Source organism: Calliopsis andreniformis, chromosome 3 (assembly GCF_051401765.1).
Source record: "Calliopsis andreniformis isolate RMS-2024a chromosome 3, iyCalAndr_principal, whole genome shotgun sequence".
Lineage (NCBI taxonomy): Eukaryota > Metazoa > Arthropoda > Insecta > Hymenoptera > Andrenidae > Calliopsis > Calliopsis andreniformis.
In genome coordinates, this window is record NC_135064.1 from 14,052,000 (window position 1) to 14,076,044 (window position 24,045).

General features: G+C 34.8%; 2 protein-coding genes and 1 long non-coding RNA gene across 6 annotated transcripts in view; 2 read left to right on the plus strand and 1 right to left on the minus strand.

The window, feature by feature from the left end:
- LOC143188661 (uncharacterized) overlaps positions 1–24,045 on the minus strand; it is a 27,630-nt gene continuing 3,585 nt past the window's right edge. Inside the window, exons 2-3 of one of the 4 annotated variants that reach the window (XR_013003557.1) lie at positions 20,573–21,734; positions 19,453–20,244 (exon numbers count right to left, since the gene is read on the minus strand). This is a non-coding gene — a long non-coding RNA (uncharacterized LOC143188661). Of the gene's footprint in view, positions 277–19,452; positions 21,735–24,045 lie in introns of those variants that run through there. The other 3 variants (XR_013003558.1, XR_013003559.1, XR_013003556.1) reach the window with 3 other exon arrangements.
- Apime-asta (allatostatin A) lies at positions 3,225–16,310 on the plus strand. Its single transcript, XM_076393049.1, has 3 exons — positions 3,225–3,375; positions 14,473–14,757; positions 15,826–16,310. Exons 2-3 carry the CDS (start codon positions 14,497–14,499, stop codon positions 16,162–16,164), a joined length of 600 nt encoding a protein of 199 aa, XP_076249164.1. The 5' UTR covers positions 3,225–3,375; positions 14,473–14,496; the 3' UTR covers positions 16,165–16,310.
- Positions 17,605–23,267, plus strand: LOC143177299 (protein amnionless). The gene is made up of 6 exons (XM_076375167.1): positions 17,605–17,874; positions 18,508–18,812; positions 18,948–19,071; positions 19,700–19,934; positions 20,626–20,779; positions 22,922–23,267. The coding sequence occupies exons 1-6, from the start codon at positions 17,605–17,607 to the stop codon at positions 23,265–23,267; spliced, it is 1,434 nt and encodes a 477-aa protein (XP_076231282.1).

Sequence of the window (24,045 nt, forward strand, 5' to 3'; positions counted from 1 at the left end):
ATGTCCACGAAATTCGATGGGAAACCGGAAGTGCCATCAACTGTATGTCCCTGATGACAGGATCTTCCATCTGCCGTAACCGGGAAAACTCATAAATGGTTGGTCGCAAAAAATCTTGGTGAAAAGCAAACAGGAGAGGAAAAATCCGTGATCAGTGTTTGCGTGCCTATGCAGCTGCGAGGGGCCTGTGTGTTCACCGGAAGTGGAAGCGTGAACACGCATTTGCGAAAGGTTGTGAAAACGCTGAAACCAATCTTCGATTTCCCGTACTCTTTCCTATAAAGAGAATTTATGGACGATGAGCAATATCTGAAAAAAATGTACTCTGGATTATGCCTGAAGTAAACCATTTATAAATCTGTTTCAAATTTAAGTTAAATTTTGCTTCATTTTTATTCAATTTCACTCTGCACTCTTTTATACAAGCATTAGGTTTCCTAGATAAATTCTACATGCATAATTCTGCAATTATCAAAATATGATTAGAGACTGTTTAGAATGAAAATTTTCGAGATGCAACTGAGCTAGTCAAATAAAAATATGTTCGGTGATTAAAAATATTGTTCGTAATTAATTGATTAAATGTTTTAACTGGCACACTTCAATTTACAAACGTTTATTAGCTTTTACTCCTGTTATTTCGAACGTATAATAACAGACTTGAAGCGAATTGTTGACTTAAAAAGGAATCAATTTGTTTCGACATTTTTGAGTTACCTTAGTGAACTTTAATTTATTTAAAATACAGTTCATTTCTTTCTGTAACACATATGTCGTGCACTTTTTGCAAAAACTATTTTTTATTGCTTTATATAGACATAAAGTAGGTAATTATTTATGCTTTTCAACAGTTCCCACGTCCGAGCTCGTAAATACACAGGTGACTGGAATAACTAAGTGTAGAGTCTGAGGTCGATCTGTTACCACCGCTTTCTTAAAGAAAGTGAAAACTCATGAAGCAGATGGAACGAAAGCTTCCATGAAAAAGTGGGTCACACATGTCTATATTACCGAAAAGGAAGGAAAAAAGGAATACCCCACAGAAACGTTTATTTGCATGTTAGGTGGTTCTCGAGAACGAAATAATCTTCCGGGTGAACACAATGATAGCCTCGGGACATTCGACAGCGATTACCACTATGGCGTTCGCAATATAAAAACGAATAAGAATGACTCTATTTTCTCTATGCTGATATCTCTCAAAATAGATATGTTCAATATTCATAGAATGCTATTTTGTTCCATTAATGAGACAGAACATCACAGGCTTGCAAATGTTTCTGTGTATTCTAAGAAATTAAATTTGCCTAAAGCATCAAAGAGAAAATATGAACAAACAATTTGCATAATGGGAAATAAAGGTGAAAATGGAATAAAATTTCATTGCACTGACAGACGTAATGATTAATTAGATTTTCTCATATGTATACGGATAATTATTAATAATTAAAGAGATAGTACACAGTAGAATAACATAAACTCGAATTTTAAAGGTAAGGTAAATGTAAATGTATCTGACGAATGGTTGAAATTAACGTTTTTGTGTATCTACGTGTAAATGTGATATTTGTATGTTATTGTATAAATTTTATTAACCTGGACAACTTTTATTATTCATAGGCCCTTAAACAAGCCATTTGTAAATGATTAACGAAGATATATTACGAAGGGTATCGGCCCGAGCGCGTGTCTGACCATACACTGTCTTAAATCACTTGCCCCCTTACGTTTCGTGAGTAGTTAAAGCACACAATTTCGCGTTAAACATTAACACATTTAAATATAATTTAAGCAATCATAAATGTCATATTAATATATTCTATTCTATTGAAATAGTTAATTTATTATGAAAATTATTAATTTCGAGACATACATTTTTATACATATGTCCAACAGGATACACAAACTGTACTGATTGATGACAAACAACTCCTCTAATATTTATGAAATGTTAACTACAAACTACCGACTTTGATATGTCTTTTCCATCACAATTCAATAGCTTTCATAATTCCAAATTAATTACATTTACTAAAATCTGATATTCCTCCTTAATACCCAGGAATTTAAAAAAATTGTAGAATAAACGTAAATATATTTTACATACTTTGTCAAACGCGTATTAAAACACATTATAAAAAGTAAAAGTGAAACCAATATAATCACACAATAATAATTCTACAAAACATATCAATCTTCTCCTTTTATCAACATGTGCCTCTAAAAATCAAACAACTTCTGAGTAACTTTCAAATTTCAAAGAGTAGGAAAATCAATTATAACATATACACTTCAATCAGATATAGTATGTAACATTTTACAAACAACCAATGGTAGTCTCATCCGAAAGAATAATTCGATTAATAGTTCGCTTCGTCTCTCTTCGCCTCTATTTACGAGGGGAACCTATGAACTGTTTCGCGAGTTTCTCATTCACATTTTTTTGAGCCGTAAAGGGAATCATCCAAAATAATCCCACAAAGTAGTAAAACCCAAATCTCTCCCCTTTTTGAGAAATAAATGATCAAAAACATACAATTCATTTATCGCGTAGGTGTTCAATGGTTCATTTTTAAAAAATATTACACATTATTATTCTTTCCAATTAATATAATTAACAAATAGAAGAAAAAATCAATGGTAATATCTTGTGTACCTTCAATTTATTGTTTATTGACATACTCGTGAGTGGTAGTCTATATGAAAACATAAAGTGCATAGAGTTCTCTCCATCACGAACACTTCACAAATAAATGATGCTTTCGTACAAGTGCATTTGTTATTCTACACATCAGCTAAAAATGCTGCTTCGTTAATATAACAAAAATTGTTATATTTCCAATAATTTATTTCTCAAAAATGCTAGAGATTTACGCTTTAATACTTCATGAGATTATTTTCGATGATCCCCTCTACAGCTCAAAAAGATCCGACGAAAATTCTCCCGAAACAGTTCGTAGGTTCCCCTCGTCAGTGAACGTATCCCCTGGAAAAGTTCGAACGACACGACCCTTCGCGGGTGACCAACTCGCTCGAACGCTCGCGACGAAAGGAATTGAATAGTGAACGCGAAGCGGTCGGCGCTCGCGTATGCGCAAAGGTGAGGAGGAACAGAGACATCGAGTTCGACTTCGGGGGTGGACAAAAAGGACAGAGTGTACACACACACAAACACCCGCATATAAAGGGTGGCGTCGCGATGCCCCGATCGCCATTCCCGCGTAGACAGCAAAGTCGCGGCGCCCGGCGTCGAACCAGTCCAAGCGTAACTCTGCCTCGGCTTCGTGTCACGTGAAGAACAAGTGTACTCGAGTGGCGAGCGCGAAAGGTGGTATCTCAGAAGCGAACGCGTCCACGGCGCTCTTACAGCAACAGGTGAGCCGATTCTTTCGCGAAAATTCGAGGATTTGATCGATAGCAAGCAGTTCATTTTGAGGAAGGGTATTTTTTGGGGGTGAGAATTCAGTGGGGTTGTTTAAGATGGAAGAAGGGGGGTTACAGGGTTTGATAATTGTATCTACATGACTGAGTCCGCTGCACGAGTTTCATTAAAATTTTTCTCTGAAGATGTACAATTAGCCTGAATTTGCGTATTAAGATGTTGAGGTTTCTGGAAATGGGTACAAGAGTACAAGAATGTATGATGTTGTGAGATTTGTGAACTTAATTTAGGTATGAGAACTATGAGGACCTTGAATTCCTGTAACTGCAAATGTAATACAGAGTTGGATGTTATTTCGTATGGAAGGTCTGGTCGCGCAACAGGTGACTGCCTCTGGGCTTCGTGAATGAAAAAACTGTCAATTTGTTTCTTCATTAATTAAAGTTACAAGGCGTCACGAAGTATCCTCGTATTCTTTTTTGTGAGCTCGTTTAAAGACTGTTTCTCGCAGTGAAGGTAGCGAGATTGATGGCCCATCTTCACCCTTAGAAACAATTGCAAAAGAAATGAACAGAAAGTGGGTTTCCTTCATTTTCACTTATTCAACATCCTAATTTTTCAGTAATATCAGTATATGTGTGAAAGTACTCACTTCCGTCTTAAATAGTAATTTCGAGTTCATTTTTCAATACTTCTATAAAACTATTCCTTATATCATGAATTCCAGAAAGGTGCAACATATACTTATGTTCCATTTCCAATACTTTTGTTCCATTTACAATCTACACAGTATAGTTACTGTCAAGAAGACAAGTGATAACATAGAAATAAATTGAAATGATTACAGAGCTGACAGTTCCTTTGGTGAAGAACCCATTAATTTTCTTGATTAATAGGAAGAGATTGGTCTTTCATCTAGTGAATTAATGAAAGCCTATCAGCGAAATCTGTCTAATTACAATAGCAAATTATACGAGAAAATTATTGGTTAACGAATTACCTCAGTATTATCTAATAAATCTAAAAATATAAATCATTAAATATAAATATTCATAGAATTAAGCATTGTCTTATTGTATTCTACAACTAATTTCATACTTTCAGCAAAATTAAGTTAATAATTCAATTGCTTAATTTTGATTCATATAAGTTATGTTCTAGCATTTATTTTGGAAACAATTTCAAGTCGCCATAAGATATACAAATATGTTTTAATTGCCTAAGCATTGTTTGACAAATTATACGAAAGTTAACAAGAAGTATGGCGAATTATATTATGTTCAATCGGGAACGAACAAACGAGGCGTACTATAAAATTAAATAATTGATTAGCACCGACGTTTATTGGTTATAAAATATTCAATTTCATTATTTGTGCCCTAACTGAACTATTACTATATTTATGAAAATAATCGAACAATATTCTTTACTTAAGCCTCATACACTGACAAGATTTTTAATAGAGCGAAAACATTTTATTGTACTATAAAGCATGAACTATAGAACAAATTGCAAAACCTGTAAAAGGGAACATTTATTTTCACTACCTTTACTGGCATTAAGTTTTAAACAATAATAAAAGAATATAATTCTACTTGCACCCACTGACGTCAATTCCAACTTATACTTTAGACGTATAGATCAATCATGTTTCTTTAGATCATTATGAACGAATGTCAATTACGTCGGAAATTGGTCAAAAGTTTTTTAGGTTGACAAAGTCTCTGTAAAGATATGAAGTATTTCTTATATCATTATTAAAGACGCCATTTAAAATTCTCAAGTAAGATCATCATTCATCCTGTCAAATGTGAAATTGATATTTAAAATTTCCCTCTCCACATTAAAAATGAAACTCAAAATACCTTTCGACGTGACTGAACACACGTTTTGGAACTTCTTCATATATTTTCATGATATTAGAAAAAATTCGAAGTTTTAAAAAATTGTCAATTCTAAATCATTAGAGTTCACTGATATAGTCTTCACTATTTAATTAGCTTGCATCTCTCAACGTGATTCGCTCGCGCGCAATTTCAAATACATCATGGATCTCTTACCTCGTTGCATATTTTCCAAATAACTTGTCAACTCGAATAAGGTTTCACATTCGTTTGCAACTGGCCGATTTTCACGCCTTCGAAGCTTCATTTCCAGGACGCGAGGAAAAAAGGAAAATCGTCGTCGCAAGATGGAAAATTGCATCTGATGACATTCTTAAGTCTCAAACTTTTCTGAAACGAACGCTCTAGCGTCAATTCTCGCGACAACAGCCATAAACAATGACCGAGATCCAGCTTTATGCGAAGACTTCGAAGTTTCTTTGCGTTCCCTGAATCGTTATAGGTACACGAGTCTTCGAGACTTAGTAACGCGCATTGTGCTCGTGACACCGATATCCAAGCGCTTGGAAATTCTCTTTCGGTTACGAGCAAAATTTGAGATAAAACATTGAACAGCTAATGAATTCATCGAGCCATTGTTCTCGGGATTTTCTCTTTTGTGGAGGCAATAGTATAATTTCGCTACTTCGACTCGAGTGTATGGAGTTTCAGGCATTCTGTATTAGCAAATCGGAATTCATTAATTTATTTTAACCCTCAAATGATATTTGAGGAAGAAGTATTTGAAGAAATGTTTTAGAAAAGAATACGGAAAATTGACAGTTTTCCAATTGATCGATTTTTGTAAGTTCATTATGGATATTTATCATACTAAATACTCAAAGTTAAAGCAGTAGAAATGGTGACCTTATACTAGCTGAAAATTAATTTTAGTAACGGCTATCTTATAAGAGTAGACGTGAGGAATAGTATTGGAATAAGGGAAGTGAGACTGTCTTTGGTCAGACATACTTGTGGATCACCACGAACAGTAACGTTATACATGTTTGTTGTTTTAAAAACTCTATCAAATGAGACCTGCATAATATTTCAATATATCCTGATTTTTATTTTATTAATATTCTTCAATATAGTTTTCCTATTTCAATCTTAAAAAGTGGCTAAGAAGCAGACTTTTCTCGCTTCTGCCATGCGTCGCGATATTAAAATGCATCAACTTCTATTAATAATTTCTCGATAACTATATGTTAAATCTATTTCATATTTTGCAAAAGGGTTTCCTATAATCCAAATTAGTGGTTCTCAAAATTTAAACAAACTCGTAGGCTTTTACGTTTACCTAAGAACTACCTTAATTTACGCTTTGCTTCCCTATGTCTATATCCACTCTTCATTTTCCTCATAACTCTCTCTATAGTGTCCATAATTCCAACAATAACCAGTACGCAAATAACCACTAACACGCCAAATTCTGCTCAATTCAACCGCCCCACCTACCGCCCACGAGTTCAAGCATGAAATCTTCCTCGCCACGAGGTGTTTGCGTAAACGTAATACCCGAGGAAGTCAGTCACCAATCAAGTCGTTGGCCCAGAGCCCGGGACGTCACCACGTGATTCGAGTCGCGGAAATTGGGGTCGAAAACTGCTGGGGAGGACCGATTAATAGTCGACGACGCGTGTGCTCGTGCCATTATGCGGGCTGTCTCGCGGGGAGATACTACTGAAAGACTGATTCCACGAAGAAGGATGGGGGAAAAGAAGGGAAGAGAGCAACGCATGGATCAAGCTAGGTTATTAGAGCGCCGTTATTGCTGGACCTTTTGTAGCTTATAAGCAAGCACTTGTGCGCGCATTAAGCGCGCTATTACTTCTCGTCGTGTTATTTCACGCGCAAATCTGGAACTGGGCTAATCAGCGTGCAGCTGCGATTGAAGACTGCGATGTCATTTGGATAGGCTCTTTGAACTACTTCTCGCTGCATGCTTTGGTCCATTGTTTTCTCTATAACGTGTATGGTTGCTAGAAGTGTAGAAGATCTGAAAAATGTTGGGCATTTGATAGCGAGGATGGGTAAGGAGGGAATCGAGTCAGGTTGAATCGAAATTCCAAGAATATCTTAAGAATATTACGATTCTCACTCAGTCATCTTGAAATTTGTGATGCATAAAGGTAGTACACATGGATACCATTATTCTTGATACTTTTCTTGCCAGTTTTACGAAAACGAATGAATTTCATAGTTTGCTGTGAATCAAACAAGAACGATCATTACTATTTTAAATATTGAAATTTTTAGCTTCTCAGAGAATCATTCCATCTTCTTTCTTTTGACATGTGTCAAGTACTCAGCTCTTTTAAATGGAAATTTTAAATTCTATTTACACTGCAAATATTATAGAATCGATCTTCTGGAAAGTGAAGACTCTTCAGTTATTTTTAGAGGAAGAAGAATTTCCTTCAATTACTTCGAAGGATTGTTATTACACTTTTTCTATATTAGTTAAATGTACTTACAAAGTAGGCTGGCATCGAGACAAAAAATTGCTCGTAATCTTTCTTTCGGAGAATAAGTGGAAGAAGGGAATGATCTTTCTTCAAAATACTGTAACGAGATTACCATCGTTTTCATCAACGTTTCCATAGAATAAGGTGATGATTGGAAACGCTTGGTGATGCATGAAATTCCTCCTACGATGTTCCTTGCTTCTCGAAATAGTAGCAAACGATGCAATTACAATTTTTACGAGTCTTCACGGTTCAAGTGTAGTCACAGATTTCTCGTCAACCTTCCTTCATGCTTCACGGTTCAATGTCTCAGGGTCTAATGTTAGCATCAAATTTGTTAGTAGCTTCCTGAAACCTCTTCTCCAAAGGTGCTTTATCGTAAATTAAAACATCGTTCAAGATTTTTAATTTTCTGGAATGAAGTTATGGTGACGTCTCAACGATGAGAACTTAGGAACTTCGTGGAGACGGAGTCGAAAGTTTAATTGAACTTCAATAGAAAATATCAGTTACGAACAATTCTTAGAAATAATACACCTAACTGTCGAAGGAGACGATTCACTTATAAAAGAAAAATATATCGACTACTGTGGATTATATAATTCCGAAACCTATGTAGACCCATGAAAACATAAAGAAGATTTGAAAAATTAAGAATATTAAAATTCAAAAACTTGATAATTACAATCAATTTTCTTCATAAGCAAATATTTTTACCAAAATACCACATTCCACTTTCCACTCATAATCGATTTTTTAATAAAACATAAAAAGTCTGGGAACTCTAAACCAAAATCTTAAAAAACGACGATCTTAAAGTTATAAGAAAGTTCTAAGATGCACTAAGATGAGATGTACATGGTGGTCTAACAAGGTTTATTTAATTTCACACCGTGACCGCGCGTTTTCCTCCTCTCAGGGGAGGGATATCGACAAGTGACGTTGATCTCAATTCCAGGGTCCACTGAGTGTATCTGTTCGTTGGGTCGTTAATAAGATCGATGATAATAACAGGACTAACGCATCCCCTTCGAGTGGGGTCGTGCCTGCGTGCAGTTGATCAACGCGCTACCCTTATCCTTATTGTTTCGTCTGCTCATTCGTGGTCTACGTAAACGAAAGACAGTTAATACTAGCCAAACAATTTCACCTGATGACGAGGGTTTGTTTGCTGAAGTTTAAGACTCCCGTGATCGCTAACTAATTAAGAGCAATTCAGTTGTCAGATACCTTTTGAAGTCTGAAAGTTGTATATACAGGGTGTTTAAAAAAAAAGGTTTGGAACTTTAGGAGATTTTAGAAGTGTACAAAATATCAAATAAATATAGGTCCTAAAATCAATCCTTTCGACGTAAAATCGCCTTTATTATTAAGAAGACATTTAACATCTGTAAGAAATGTGAAGCAACGTACGTTTTATCAAAACGATTGATTCTGGAACCTATGTTGCTTATTCTGATACATTTTATACTCCTTTTAGTAAATACTATAAGTCTGTAAAGTTTCCCAGTAGGTTTTAATATTTTTGAAATCTTCAATTCATTCTTGTACTTTATTTTACGACACTTTATTAACTACTAGGTATCATCCTTACACCATCTCAATTAAAGTGAACTTAAATAACCTCCCCTAAAATTAAACCACTACTTTTCGTTCTTAAGTAGCTTTAAAAAGCCTCTTCGTATGATTACTCTACATCAAGGAAAATTAAAATTCTTCGAAGAAAATGTATACCAGAATTCCATCTCATTAGTGGCAAAAAGCAAGGGTAGGACATCATGTTGGAGGTGGTCAACAAAAGCCTTCGGCTTGACAAGATAATAAGAGACTGGTTAAAATTTAATTAGTGAGCTACCGATGGTCTGACTTAGGGCACGTCGGAGGGTGCGTTAATTTCATTTCCGGTCACTGAGTGGATCATGGAAAGTGGTGACATTAGCGACGCGATACTCGAGAAGCTCGACATCCGGTCGGGCAGCTGGGGAACCTGGCGCAACCACTGCGATCGCCATTACACCCCCGTGGCTCAGGGAATTCTCCTTTTTCCATGGGAGGACTATCTCTTCCGCACTTCCGCTAGCAAATCCTTCGAATTAACCTCGATCCTTTCGATCTAACGTGTGACAGTGAGAAATCGGTCGCCATTTTGAATCGTAAAAGAGTTGTGCCTTCGTTTCAGATCGTAAAGAAAGGACTTAGAAAAGAAAAAAATAGATGGGTCGTTCGTGGTGAGGTGAATTATTTTTAAATGTCATTTCCTGCTCCTAGACTAACTGTAAGCTGAGAACAAATCGCTAAGAGATTTTAGAGTGGAATCTGAGCACTAAGGAGTCTCAATATAACGTTTTGGAGATTTTCCTCCATTTTCTTATATTCTGGAATCTGTTTTTTATCGTGTTTTAGTAGAGTTTACTGTATTGTTTTCTCTTCCGGCATCATAGGATTAGTCTTTGAGTTCAAAATTTACCTTTATAGATTTTTCTAAAATTCTTCTATTGTTAATCCATTGAAATTATCGAATTATTTGAGAATAAGTATCCTTAGGCTCCAAAAATTATACTAAAAATGTGTTCCAAACAAAAGATGGCCGACTTCGATTACTCTGGTGACTTCAATAGAAGGAGCGTTGAATGGATCGTAAATTAAAAGACGCTGACGAAAGTGTGTAGGCAGCAACTTCGCTAATCAGAATTTGTATAGTTAAGATTAGACATGGAATCGTTCTTCTACAAATCGTTCGCTGACTACTTTGCGTTTTCTTGGATTATTCCGTGCTAGTTCGCAATAAATGATTAGACGGTAATATTCGCGATATACTTTATCTGGTCTGTGTAACGAAGTGGATTATTAAAAGTGTGTGCAGACGTATGCAAACAAGAGGAAAGAGTAAAGTGTATTGGATCGATACAGAAGAAATACAAAGTATATATATACTAGAAGCTATTGGAAAAGAATATTTTTATCTAAACCAAGCATTTCAATGGAGTCGGGCAACTCAATGAAAATAACAGTCTTTCGATAGTGTAGATTGAAAATTTAGATAGAAAATATTTCTTTCACTTAAAATAGTTAGCATCAAAATTGGAAGTTTGATGATGATCCTGTCTCGGTCAACAATCGTATTTTTCTAATTTCAAACGAATGAGAAATCTATTTTATTCTATTCCAATTGGTCACGCGAAAAAGTCAAGGCTTTCTCGAACGCGCTACACACAATTTCGTAATTCTTCTTTTAACTCTCATCTGAGTATCTTAAATTAAGTTATTAATACATTTGTAATTTAAGTGTCATATGTTCTAAATAATTGATAATGGATGTAATACATATGTTAATAAATGCATGCAACGAGACAAGAAGTTAATTAGTAATTCATCCAACGAGCGATAAATGAAACTCAGGGAAAGTAGAAAATGATCGTTTACGATCAGACGCGCATAATTATTTTACTGTAACTTTTTTCATGCACGCTTCATATAAAAGTTGTTTGATCGTTCACAGCAATATGTAAATTGCACGATATTAACATGTGTTCGTCGCCCTAAAAGGCAATATAAAATCTTCCATTATCGTTAATGTTTAGCCAAGTGAACTTTATAATAGCTTTGTTAAAACATCCTACGTATACTCATATGTGTATTAAAAGGACATATTCTACATAAAAATGAAAATTCTATCACGTTGTGCCAAAAGTTTTATATTTCAAAACCTATCTTTCTAATGTCACTCACAAGCTCAAAGCCAAAGATTAAACAAAACTTTTAAAAGTCTTTTACGAGTTTTCAAGAATTAAAAGTAAAAGAATGAAAATTTTTCTCGAGGGAGGCAACTTTGTAAACCTAGTTATCATGCTTTTCACGAAAAATACTGAAGCGAGGAATTTAGCGTTTAAACGAGGTTTTTTAAAATAGAATTAAGTGGTAAAACGTATAAGTGATGGAAACCTATAGTATTGGAGAAAAAACTAAATTCCAAACTATAAAATATTCATGAAACATATTTCGTAGAGTAGGTACATAACCTTCCCCAATATTTCATTACAAATATTATCTTCGTTCTTCTTCTAATAAGGAAAACCATGCCATATGATTTGTGAAGAACAGTGAGAAGGAGGTATAAGGTATCTCTGTCATGTATAACGAGCGAAGTTTGGTTTCGAAACATCAGTTTGATAGATCAAAGAACTGTCAACAGCTGTCTCGCCACCTGTGTAACAAGCATTGTTAGAAAATCCACTAGACACTTCTGTGCGTGTAATATGAAACCTTCAGAACAACTGCACCCACATTCTTATTTGTAAAACACTTGGAGACTTAAACCTATGGAAATATAATTTAAATTTATTTTCACATTTCCACAATTTTGAACCTTTAAGTATCGCACAAGTGAGACTGTGATTGCAAAGCACTAAACGTTTCATATTATTTCTACAGAAACGTACAACAAAATTTGTTGAAAATAACATCCCTTGTTACACGTGTAAAAATAATTCTTTTTCCTCTTAATATGTGGCAACATTCAATTAAAAACGTTTATCTAAATTATTTAGAACCAGTTGTTCTTCACTCCGTGTTAACTATAATTCTATCCACCTTCGACCCCCGAAGCGTTTGATTAATCTCTCAGATCTCATTTCACAAAATCCTTGAAACCTCTGGGGGCAACATTTCCTCGACTGTTTCATTTTTCAAGGAGATGTCTGGAAAATTAAATCAACTTCCACTTAAAGTAGCAATCCCAGCGAGAAGGCGGCAAGTAACGCGAAAGCTCGAGTACACATTTCCACGGCTCATTTAATTCACAGAGTTTACAATCGCTGTTTCGGTGGCGAAAAGTAGAAGCAGTGGCTCTGAAAAGTTTTCCACAGGTCTCTAATTGAGAGAACTTTAAAGTTCTCTAGAAAATTTTAATTAACCGTATCCAGAAACCTTGTTGTTAATCTTCAATTATTTTTCAACGAGAAAATTTGACAATGGAAGGTGAAAAATATTATTCAAAAAGGTTGAAAGTATCTTGTTGATTAATTAATAGGTTTCATTTCCGTAGAAGTTAATTAAATTCAAGGTCCGCGACGACTTAAAACTATAAACCAGAAATAATCGTTGCAACAGGTGCTCCATGCGGATATCCTCCGTCACCATGGACTATGATTTACATTTTAATTACATCCAGCACGTATATTTTTGGTTTGAGAACAATCTTAATTTATGAAAGCTTAGGTCACATTCATTTTCCAGATAATTCTAAATTCACACGTTTCTTTTCCCGCACTTATACAACTTCTTTCAAACTAAAAAATATCAGATATTCATAAATGGTTCACCAGTTTCATACAATAGAATTGCAGAGATTTTCCGACGAAGTCAGTTTGTGAAATTCGAGGCTAGTGAACAGAGAAACATGAAAAGTCTGAAAAGAGTGCCGCGATGCTGCAAAAAGGAATGAGATGTAACTTAGAGGATATTAATCGTTAAGTTGTAATAGTTCAGTGGCTTCAGTAATTTCAATACTTCCAATAATTTCAGTTATTTATAATTTTAGTAACTTCAATAATTTTAGTGATTAAGTAGTTCCAGTAGCTTCAATAGTTTCAGTGGCTTCAATAGTATCAGAAGCTTCTGTAGATTCAATAACTTCAATAATTTAATTAATTTCACTAACGTATCTATTAATCATTTCAGTAATTCTTTCAATTTTTTAACACTTCATCAATCCTATGCACTCCTTACATTTCTTCAAGTTCGTCAACTTCTCCAAAGTCATTAATCTCCTCGTCTTCTCAAGTTTGGTTGTATCGATCAATGTGGTCACAACGACCATGTAGTATGTACTAACTTTCGATTATTCAAACGGATTGTGCTACCCACGTAATCTGGACCCACACAGGCGACGTCTCGAATTTTAAGCTAAGCTTCTAACCAAGCAGAATCCAAGGAGAACCGCGATTCGCATCAAATATTGACCAAACAAGGGCTGGACAGACGCGATTACTGCGATTCCTAGGCACATCAGCATTTAATCAGCCACCGTGGCCCACTTTCTAAATCCAATCGTTGGTTTCTAATGCCTGTCAGATTAAGTTGGTTCACGCCTTCGGATTCGACGGCGTTCGATACACCCCTGAGTACAACTTCACTGATAAGTTACATAAAGTTACCTTTCAAAGGTAAATTATAGCACTGATTGTGGTCATTTATGTGAAAATTATGTAAATATTGTAACGTGTCGTTTATTATGAACTCTTCTTAATTACATTCTGCACTTTTTGCATAATTAAGTTTTCCATAATACGTACACGTTTGCAGTACATTTGTCACCTTTATTATACAATACAAATTTTGGTGTATTTCTGAGATTTATTAATTCTTTTCAATTCATCAAGTCACAGTTTTATTAAGCACTCTGTTTTTTATAACTGAACTTCGCGGTAGATTTGAATAATTTGTAACTCAACTCGCACATGAGAACCAAATGTAATTTTTACAAGATTAAGATTACCGAGAAATTAAATTTCTAGGAGAAACAAGTTCTCCAATGCTTGTTTGTAATTTTATCATGGAAGTTTAAACTGAATTCGAAACTGACAATTGTTTTAATCTCATCGAACTAAAGTTGGCGAACAAAGTGTTGGTTTATAGAGGCAACACTTTATTATATTTCGTGTAATTTTGAAACACCGAATAATTTCATGAATGTTACACACAGATTGTAAATAATTTAATATCTCTTTCTTTTCTCTAGAATTAAGCAGTGCCACGTTTCAAGATGAAAACGAGAATGAGTTTAATCACATCCAGCGTTGCTTTCGTTTGCATGATTGGATTTGTTGGAAAATCAGCAGCAGCAATGGAAGAAACACCATCCTCGTCGTTGAATCTTCAACATTATAATACGATGTTGAATTCCATGGGATTCGACGAACCTATCCCCGAAAAGAGAGCATACACTTACGTTTCTGAGTATAAGAGGCTACCAGTTTACAATTTCGGTATTGGCAAGCGTTGGGCTGACAACAGTGACGATAAAGTAAGTTGAAATAAACAAGATTTATATACATGAATATGAAAAGAGTTACTGATTAAAATTTTCTAGTGTTTTTGTATTCAAATATCCAAATGTTTAAATACGCACATATTCAAATTTTGAAATATTCAAAAAGTTTTAAATATTTAAATATTCAAATATTTCAAAATTTCGAATTTTAAAGTTGTAAAAGGATTAAATTTTCAAATTATAGAATTGTCGAATATTTAAATTTCTATTAATTTCAATTTCGAATTTTTCATTCCTGAAACAAAATTGGCTACTTATGAGAAACATAATTCTAACCGAATAGTTTGACCTATTCTAAAGTAGATAATGTAATATCAAGTTATTAACCTACCCTATTATGTGTGTATCGTCCAGTAAAATCACACTATTAAACTCGACAATGAATATACTCACATAGAAATACACGTATATTGAGACGTATATTGACACGTACATACGTACATATATACATACTAATAGTACATGGTGATGTAAATCCAATAAAGGGATTATAACACGATTATATGAAAGATACGCTACAGTTAGTTTAATTTTATCCACCTAAGGTACTTATGACACTGACACTAGTCCTCATAATCCTAGCCTAACTCAACAGGAATCCCTAACCCATTCAACCCATTTAAAACTAACTTCCAAACTATTAGTTACAATATTAGGTAATCCACACAAAGTAGGTACTAGGTATACCTACAAAGCAGCACAAATTATATTATCGCATTGACCCACACACTGTATCATAAGAAGATTACAGATTCCACTTGTAAGATAGTATAACACCTACACACGTATCTAACAATTCTACTAATCTATTCGAAAATTGAATTCCCTCCTTTTTAAAAAGATTAAAAATAGTAACAACTCCTAAGGACAATATAAGTAATAAAAAATCACTTCCTCGTCAAGTACACTAACCTAAGAATTATTTCAAAATAGCATTGAACCAAATACAAGCAACACGGTGCATCATTTAAGCAATCATTAGGTGCAGTTCTCAATCCTCCAACCATTTTTCAAAAATTCATACTAACTTTCCTTTTCCAGAGGAGCCGCCAGTACTCTTTCGGTCTGGGCAAGCGACTCAAACAGTATAGTTTCGGCTTAGGCAAGCGGAGCGAGAGCCCCGACTATCCTCTCAGGATGAACCTGGACTACGTACCAGTTGGCAGTTTGTCCTTCCACTCGCAGGAGAACCTGGACGACCTCCTCGAGGAGAAACGTGGCAGGCAACCTTACAGCTTCGGCCTGGGGAAGAGGGCTGTCCACATGTCGACGAGCGAGTCTGCGGGAAACGGAAAGAGACCAACAGACTTCTTCAGCCAGCGGTACCACTTCGGCCTCGGCAAGAGGATGTCCGAGGACGAAGAGGACTCGTTCGAATAGGTCCTCCTCGGGGAAGCTTTGCTCGGCTTTGGTTCCAGCCGGTGAAGTAGATCGCGTAAACGACGTAGCTCCGTTTCGATGTCGCTCACTTTTGTTGTCAGACAAAATATAAAAATAACGCAACAATAAAGACACGTTTTGAAGTTTCAACGTCTATCCTTGCGGCCTCTGTTCCGTTCTTTCCTTGCACAAGTGCACGAAGTCGATCTGGGAGTGGATGGTGGTTTTGAGAAATTGAAGGGATGAAAAGATGGTGAGCGGATGTGACGTTTGCACGGATCTGATAATATTCGTCTCTTTCCTCTTTCCCAGTAGAGTTGTGCCATTTTGTTTCCAACTGCGTTCGCAGATCTGGGTGAAACGATAGTTTGTTGGCGATATTTGGAATTTGAATTAGGAAATCATTTTGGCAGTGATTGAGTAACTAAAAGAAATTATTCAGTGTTTCTTTTATTGTTGGGGAATTCTTGAAGCTTCTCGAGTCTTATGAAGGGTTTTGTGTACCCTTCTACTAACACAAGATTAAATTCGCCAATGCTGTATCTATCAGCTTCATAATCGATTTTATATTGGAATCACGTCGAATATATCGATAACTTAGTTTCTAAACGATATTTGTTTGAAAGTACTTATTCATTTAGAAATGAAAGACTGAAAATGTACTTTGCTTGAATATTAAATAAAATTCGCCCAGTTCTGTATATGCATTTCTTAATAGTAGTCAATCTAAATGATATAGAAAACCTGTAAAAATATAAATCCCATGAAAATATGATCAAACGTGTCGTTAACGTAAACGGTAACTTAAAAAGCATTATTGGTGATTCGTTACAATCTTCGAACTATAATTTAAAAATCTGAATGTATGTCATCTTTCAGGAATCAAATTTGAAATTGTTTTAGGGTTTAATATAGTACTATCTTCAAAGTCGATCTTGTAAGCCTTTAAACACTTATGTTCAAGAATTTATTGAATAAATGTTCTTCAGAAAAGCCTGGTGTGTAGTTATTCAAATACCTAGAATCCAAAATTCCCATCTGATATGTCAAACTAATAAAAATGTCGCTGATGATCAGTTTCTTCTTCGTTATTCGATCGAGAAATCATTAAAACAGAGGCAACAGTGATAAACACGAGTCTGCGACAGCACGACTGAAAATCGGATACGCCCACTCTAGATTTCGATTATTCTCGTAGTGTTTCATTACTGAGTGCCGAGACCTACACACTTTTGTCCATAAAACTGTGTCCAGTCTCTCAAATTTAATATTTCTCTTATTTATGGAAATTCAAGTTAGCTATTTATGTTCTCCATAGAGAAGAAGGAAAGAAGTCTAGAGTGAATTTTGCGTTTCCTAAGGAAGAAATACAATCTCTCGTGAAACCATTGAAATCCTTTTGTGTCGAGTGTGCTGGTGTCTGAAAAGTCTTTTCAAGCCATGGAATGTCGAATTTATTACTTCTCCATATTATTCAGTTTTGCGATGAAATTGACTTCTGCTCTTGAGAAATACTGGCTGCCAGATTTGGAATGGCAAACTGCAAAAAACTGGATGGATAATCAGCTACCAGAGATTGACAGCCATGTGATCTTCCCTTTGGAGACCAGACACGCTGTGGGCATGATGAATTCTGGCGATTTTAGGCTTTCTGGGATCGATTTAGCTAGAACTGGATCCCTTATTTTACCTAGGGATGGACATTTGAAGGTAGGTGTAGATAACTATATAAAAAGATGCAAAATTGCTTCAATTAGTGTTTATAAAATACCTTCTTCGCACGTGAAATATTTCTTTAAAGCTTTTACAATTTTTGCAAGTAATATAGCTACAACATCCTTGCAATTACTAATGTTTTTGACCATTCATATTGAACATTTTTAATTCTTTCATCTTCTAAATAACTAACCTTCGCTTTTTCTTATCACTGAGTTCTTGTCAAATCTTCTACATTGTACTCATTTAAGTTCATAGCTTTTAAAATTACTTTCGATTTGTTGCCAAAACAATCAATTTTTAATTGCTTGAATTGTAATAGAGAAATAGGAAAATGTAGTATGTACCGCGCGTCTACAAGTTCTGGAATGCACAACAGATTACTTTTAAAATTGAGTTAAAGCTCAAGTCGATATTACATGTCACCGTGCAGAGCATAGTTGCAAGCAGAAGGTGTAAATCTGATTCTCTTGAATTTAAAGGAAAATTTAATTATTAATCCCTTTCCTAAACTGTAGCTTGTAATTTGAAAATATGAATATTGAAATATTTCAAAATTTTTGCTAATATTCTAATTATTTCATACATTACAACATTAATAAATAAAATAACATCGTATAACAACAGCTGAGCGAATCAAGAGGATCATCGACGAAAATCAGTCAATGGTCGAAAGAAGGTCATTTCTTTTGGGCAGATCCCCAAAATTGGAACGGGAGTTCAGAAGCTGCTCCTCACCTAGAGCAAGTCCCTTGTCGTCAAGACGACATCGTTCTTCCAGCCAAGAATCGAGCGTTTAGCGTTTTATTACCAATGAAAGAAATAGAAGTGAGATCAATCAGGACGTCAGAAGAGAAGCATACTTTGTCATCTTGGCAATGGACAGACATGGAGAACCGCAGGGTGTTCGACAAAGGGATATTCACTGTCAAGTGTGTTCATTTTTTAAATTAATGGGATTTTCTAAGTAATCTAGACACTATCAATCTCTAATAAAAATGAGTATATACATTCATACTGTAATACTGACTAGATTTGAAATAATGATTGCATACTCAATTTTATAGATACGCACAGTATAGTTGTGACAAGTGTCCTTGTCAGGTGGACCCGGATGGCTACTACTTGGAAGAAATTTGTGCAATAGAGAGACCAAGATGTGGATTTATTCCTTGTGAATTCCCATTAAAGGTAAGTTAAATCGATAATAAACCTTCTATTGACCAATGTGCCTAATTACAGTTAGAATACTAGTCAATGTTTCTCTATTAAATGAGTAAGAATAATCTGTATTTTCAATTTTGCTAAATAATATGCAGTAAGATTAGAAGATTTAGAAATTAAAAGAATTATAGAATTTGAATATTTAAATATTATAATATTTGAAAGTGTGTATACTGAAATAGATACATATTAGAAATTTGGATATTTAAATATCGGAATATTTGGAAATTTGTTTATCGATAGATATACCTATCTATTTGTAAATTTGAATATTTGAATAACGATATATTTGAAAATTTAAATATTTAAATAACAGTATATTCGAAAATTTAAATATTTAAATAACAGTACATTTGAAAATATAAATATTTAAATATCGAAAACAGAAACATTTGAAATTCAAAAATTCCTCGCAGTGAAGAAACTCTAACAAGACAATACAAATATCACAAGTAAATATACTCACAGTAAAGATCGCAACTATAACCAAGAGGTTTTCTATCGAAGCTAAAAATGGAGGTCCTCCTCCGCATCTTTAAAAGGAGGTTGCACTCTTTTTAGTTTATCGAAACAGAGGTGTTCTGAAATGCTTCAGGTGGAAGGCCACTGTTGTCGATATTGCGGCGGTCGACTATCTTTGTCGGGGAAAGCGTCTTTGTCGATGGTACGAGCAGCGGCCAGCGAAGCCTTGGAAGGATTCGAGGGAAGAATTGCGTGGCACGTCAGACACGGCGGGGACGGAACAGTCGAGGTTCTGATAAAAGAAAAGCGCGACTACGTGGGCATCGATATCCTCGAAGCTGTGGAAAATATGAAGAAGACCTTGCTAAGTAAAATTCCTCCCTCTTTGAATAAAATTTCTTTGACCATACTCCGCAAAGTTTTCCGAGAAAATGTGATTGATACTGTTTCATTTTTCCGTGGAGCAGCTATTGTCCTTGCTGTAGATTTCATTCGCGGAATATAAGCAAGAAGCACTTATAAGCAGCGTCTATTGTATGCATGGCAAATCGAGTCGAACTTTAGGAGACATTTTTGTGGATTCGATGCAATTTTCTCGATCAGTCGACGACTAATGGCGACAGTCGTTGGTAGTGCATGTCAAATGCTATTCTTTTCTTGAGAAAGCTGCGATCTAGCCTTCAAATTTGGAACATGCGAATGTTATTCATTTTTGCTCCATTCATTGCTATCCTCAGCTAATATTGAACCCTTAACTATTGACACAGAGTTTGGTAGGCTCTGCATATTTTATTATTATCGGTCTCGTTTAAATATCAAAGTCTTTATAATGAAAGTTGGAAATACATGCCATACTTCGTTTTCACATTCAAGTTAACATCATATCAATTTTAAAAATATTTAATATCAATAAATTTTAATCAATGTCTGCGTATCTCGAAAGTGTGAGTCCATAGCTAAGGGTTAAATAACCATTAGGGCTTATTATACAAGTAGTACTAATTACATTCTGCTAATATTTAAACAGACTTTTTTCTTTTCCTTTTTTTATGTCAACAGGTATGAAAATTGAGGTACTTTACGTAGAAACTGCAGGTGCAGCTTTGAAGGACCACCGGCTGGCCGCTGTACTTGTTCCACTTCTTGGAATACCTTTAATCATTCTTCTTCTGGTTTTCCTTGGTTTCATGGCTTTCGGGTACTCTTTTAAATAGTAAGTATAATTACAGTCATATAATCAAAGTAATTTAAAAATTTACCATTTTTCACTTCTTGTCCCAGAGAAAATATAGTTTAATCATTTTTGAGGTAAGTGTTTCGATAATTATAACATTTATCCATGGTGGAACAAACAAACTTTAAAGACGTATGTATATCATCCTTATGTAGGAATAATCGTGCAATAGAAGTTCATTTCTCCGACTTTCGATCTGCTATTTATAACGGGTAATCGTTGGAGGGGGTAGAAGAGTAAAGCAGCCACTTGCAAACTGCATCTCGTGTTTCATATTCCGTGTAATTACTTTTTCCTCCCAGGTCCTTTTTTCTATCTCTGCCCTTTTCGACTTCCACGTGTCGGTTATAAAGGTCACGCGGATAGAGCTTATAGAAAAGTTGATCGTGACTTTTCCGAGACTCTTTACGTGGAAATTCTTCAACTCCCTTCATATCTGTTTGTCACTCTTATTTCTTGTTCAACTATCGACTCGACTTTCTTCATCACTTTTCCACTTCTTATTATAATGCAAAGATATTAACTTTATTAATAATTGATATTAATAGTTTATAAAAACGTCACGATTCAATATAACTTTTTCTTGCTAACTTTTTCAATATAAATTCTCGTTATTTCTCGAAGACAGTTTTAGATTCTTTCTGAGATCTGGAGTCCACGTTATAGAAGTTCTAATAGACTTCTATAATATTCCTCCATGAAGTGGTGCTTGTATGCAAATGTTGGATTTCGCGGAAGCAGAGTCTGGGGGTTATTCCGAATTCCAGTGAATGCATGTATCAGTGTTTAAGCGTGGAACACTAAACTGTAGGTGCACTAGTATTGGGTCGACGTTCGAGAGAACATGTAGGAGTTTAGAAGTTCCCTTTCCAACTATTTGCTCCTTACAGCGAAGTGAGAAATGGTGGGGACGAAATGCAGCCACAAGGTGTGCCTACACAAGAAATTTTCCAGGTAGAAGAAATTGTATAAAATGCAAATAAATAATGCGTAGGCTATAGACAGCGTACGAACTGAGAAAAAAATGTGAGGAGAGAAAAAAACAAGAAAAATATAAACAAGTTAATGAAGGAAAGATTCCTAGAAAATGGTGGAGATATAGCACTAAATTTACAGAGAACAGAAATTTAAAATAATAATCAAAATCATGAATTTAGAAAATAGTGACAATCGAAAACTGAAAGGGAGGAAAGGAGGGTGTTCGATGGTAAGCAAAAAGAAAAAAGAATAGGTTGATAAGTGAACAAGTTTCGAAAATAAGATACAAAGAAGTATTCGTAGTTATATAAGGATTGTGTCTGGAATTTAATAAGGATGAAAGAAAGAGGAGATAATTAAGAGGGATAAGTAGTAACCAAGAAAGATGAGGGGGTGAATTAAAGGTGGAAGGAAAAATGTTTCAATTTGCGAAAAGTGATGGCAATAGCCCAATGTTCACTGAACTCGAATCTCATTTACAATTTAGCGTTTCACACTCGGCAGTTTCGCCCTCGCATTTCCCAGGAACCCCTTCTCATTCACAGCTCGTAGCATTTAATTAGCACAACCCTCCCAATCAAGTCGAGCACTTTATTGTTCTTCACGATAGAATAGAGAAATTGACAACAAATTCACGTTGGAAATTTCTGCAAAAATCATAAATAACTATAAGATGAGTAAAGTTCAATTAATACCTTGATAATTATTCTGCTTTAGGGATATTGGAAAAACTCTCGACAAAAATTTAAATGTAGAAACACTAAAATTTGAAATTCTGGCGTCTTAAGAAATTCTAATTATCAAATTTAAAATAAATATGTTGCAATGTTATGGAAATTCTATTAAAAATTCAGAAAATATAGCTGACTTGATAGTAGTAAAATTACATACACTTTTTAGAGTGTTCCCTGAAGATTTAAACACAAGTATTTTCTTACAGGTATAAAACTGTGTATTAAAATAAATTCTTTCAAGAGACATTTGTTCAATGTGGATCATTTTTTCACTGAATATTTTATGTCTTCAATCTAAGAAAAATATAAATGAAATTCAATTGAGAATTTTTCCAAAGACTTTTGCAAGTTATAGCTAACTCAATATTGCATCCGTAAATAAACGTAAATAAAAATTTGAATTTTTCAGCACTTTTTCGAGCTTCGTAGAAATTTTCTTCTCAATTCGAGACGGAGTGCGAGTGGATAAGCCTCAGGGCAGGAAACCATTCAGTTTTGCTCGTTTCGAAAATACTTCAGAGGGAAATGTGCAAATAGCTGAGCCAGCGGGCAGCAACGTGCAGGAAATAGGAAAGGACGAGAATAGGACCGAGAAACCTTCTGGCGGGAGGTTTGAAAACCCTCTTTACAGATCGAGGAGGAAACGCGAGGAAGAAAAAGAGATTCTCAGTATGGAAGCTCCACTTAGTCTCGCCACGCTGAGAGACAAAGTGGAGGATCGTATAGAGGAAATGGAAATTGATATCGATGAATGAAACAATGACGTTTTATGACGAAGTTAAAGGTACTAGAAGTAGTGTAAAAAATTAATGAGTCAATAAATCATTAATTTTATTCCTTAAAATAAAATCAGATGTTTGAGGAAATTTCAAATGAAAAATTGGAAGATATGTCTACTCTTAGACATTAAAATATCAAAAATGGAATTTTCAAATTTAATGGAAACCTATTTTCTGTAAAAAATTAATATTTTTTGTATGTCTACGTAGAATATGAAAATAAAATATTTTGAAATCATACGAAGAAAATTGCCACGAATTGAATAGTTTTAATTTACCTATATTGGTAGCAAGAGCAGGATACTATAGAATTTCTATCATAGCTTTAGACTAAAGGAGAATGACATCAATAACGATGGCGGATAAAGTATAGCACGTTACAGCGTTGAGACAGAGTCTATCATAAGCTCTGATAATGAAAAGCTGGCGGAATCTCGTCAAAAGGGATTTAACGACGTTTTAATAGATTCTTCGCGTAACTAAAACGTCAATTGCTTTCATAGATAACGATCTTGTCCGAAAAAGCTATCAAATTGAGCACAAGGTTTGATAATAATCTGACTGACAAAGGGACAGATTTTAGTAGCGTTAATTTGCTATTGTATCCATGAATTAATGAACATAAAATTGAATTAGACACTTAAAAGTCCACAAGAAAATTGCACTATTTTCAACATGTAAGTTTCAAATTTTAACTATTTTAACTCTTCATTTTACTTTTTCAAAGTCCAGCAATATTGTTAGATTTCATTTT

Excerpts from the sequence above, each read along its gene's own strand:
- LOC143177299 (XM_076375167.1), top strand. The coding sequence starts at position 17,605 with ATGGAATGTCGAATTTATTACTTCTCCATATTATTCAGTTTTGCGATG. Across the intron at positions 18,813-18,947 it reads AAAGGGATATTCACTGTCAA|ATACGCACAGTATAGTTGTG; the intron begins GTGTGTTCATTT and ends TCAATTTTATAG. Across the intron at positions 19,935-20,625 it reads TATGAAGAAGACCTTGCTAA|GTATGAAAATTGAGGTACTT; the intron begins GTAAAATTCCTC and ends TTATGTCAACAG.
- Apime-asta (XM_076393049.1), top strand. The coding sequence starts at position 14,497 with ATGAAAACGAGAATGAGTTTAATCACATCCAGCGTTGCTTTCGTTTGC. Across the intron at positions 14,758-15,825 it reads CTGACAACAGTGACGATAAA|AGGAGCCGCCAGTACTCTTT; the intron begins GTAAGTTGAAAT and ends TTCCTTTTCCAG.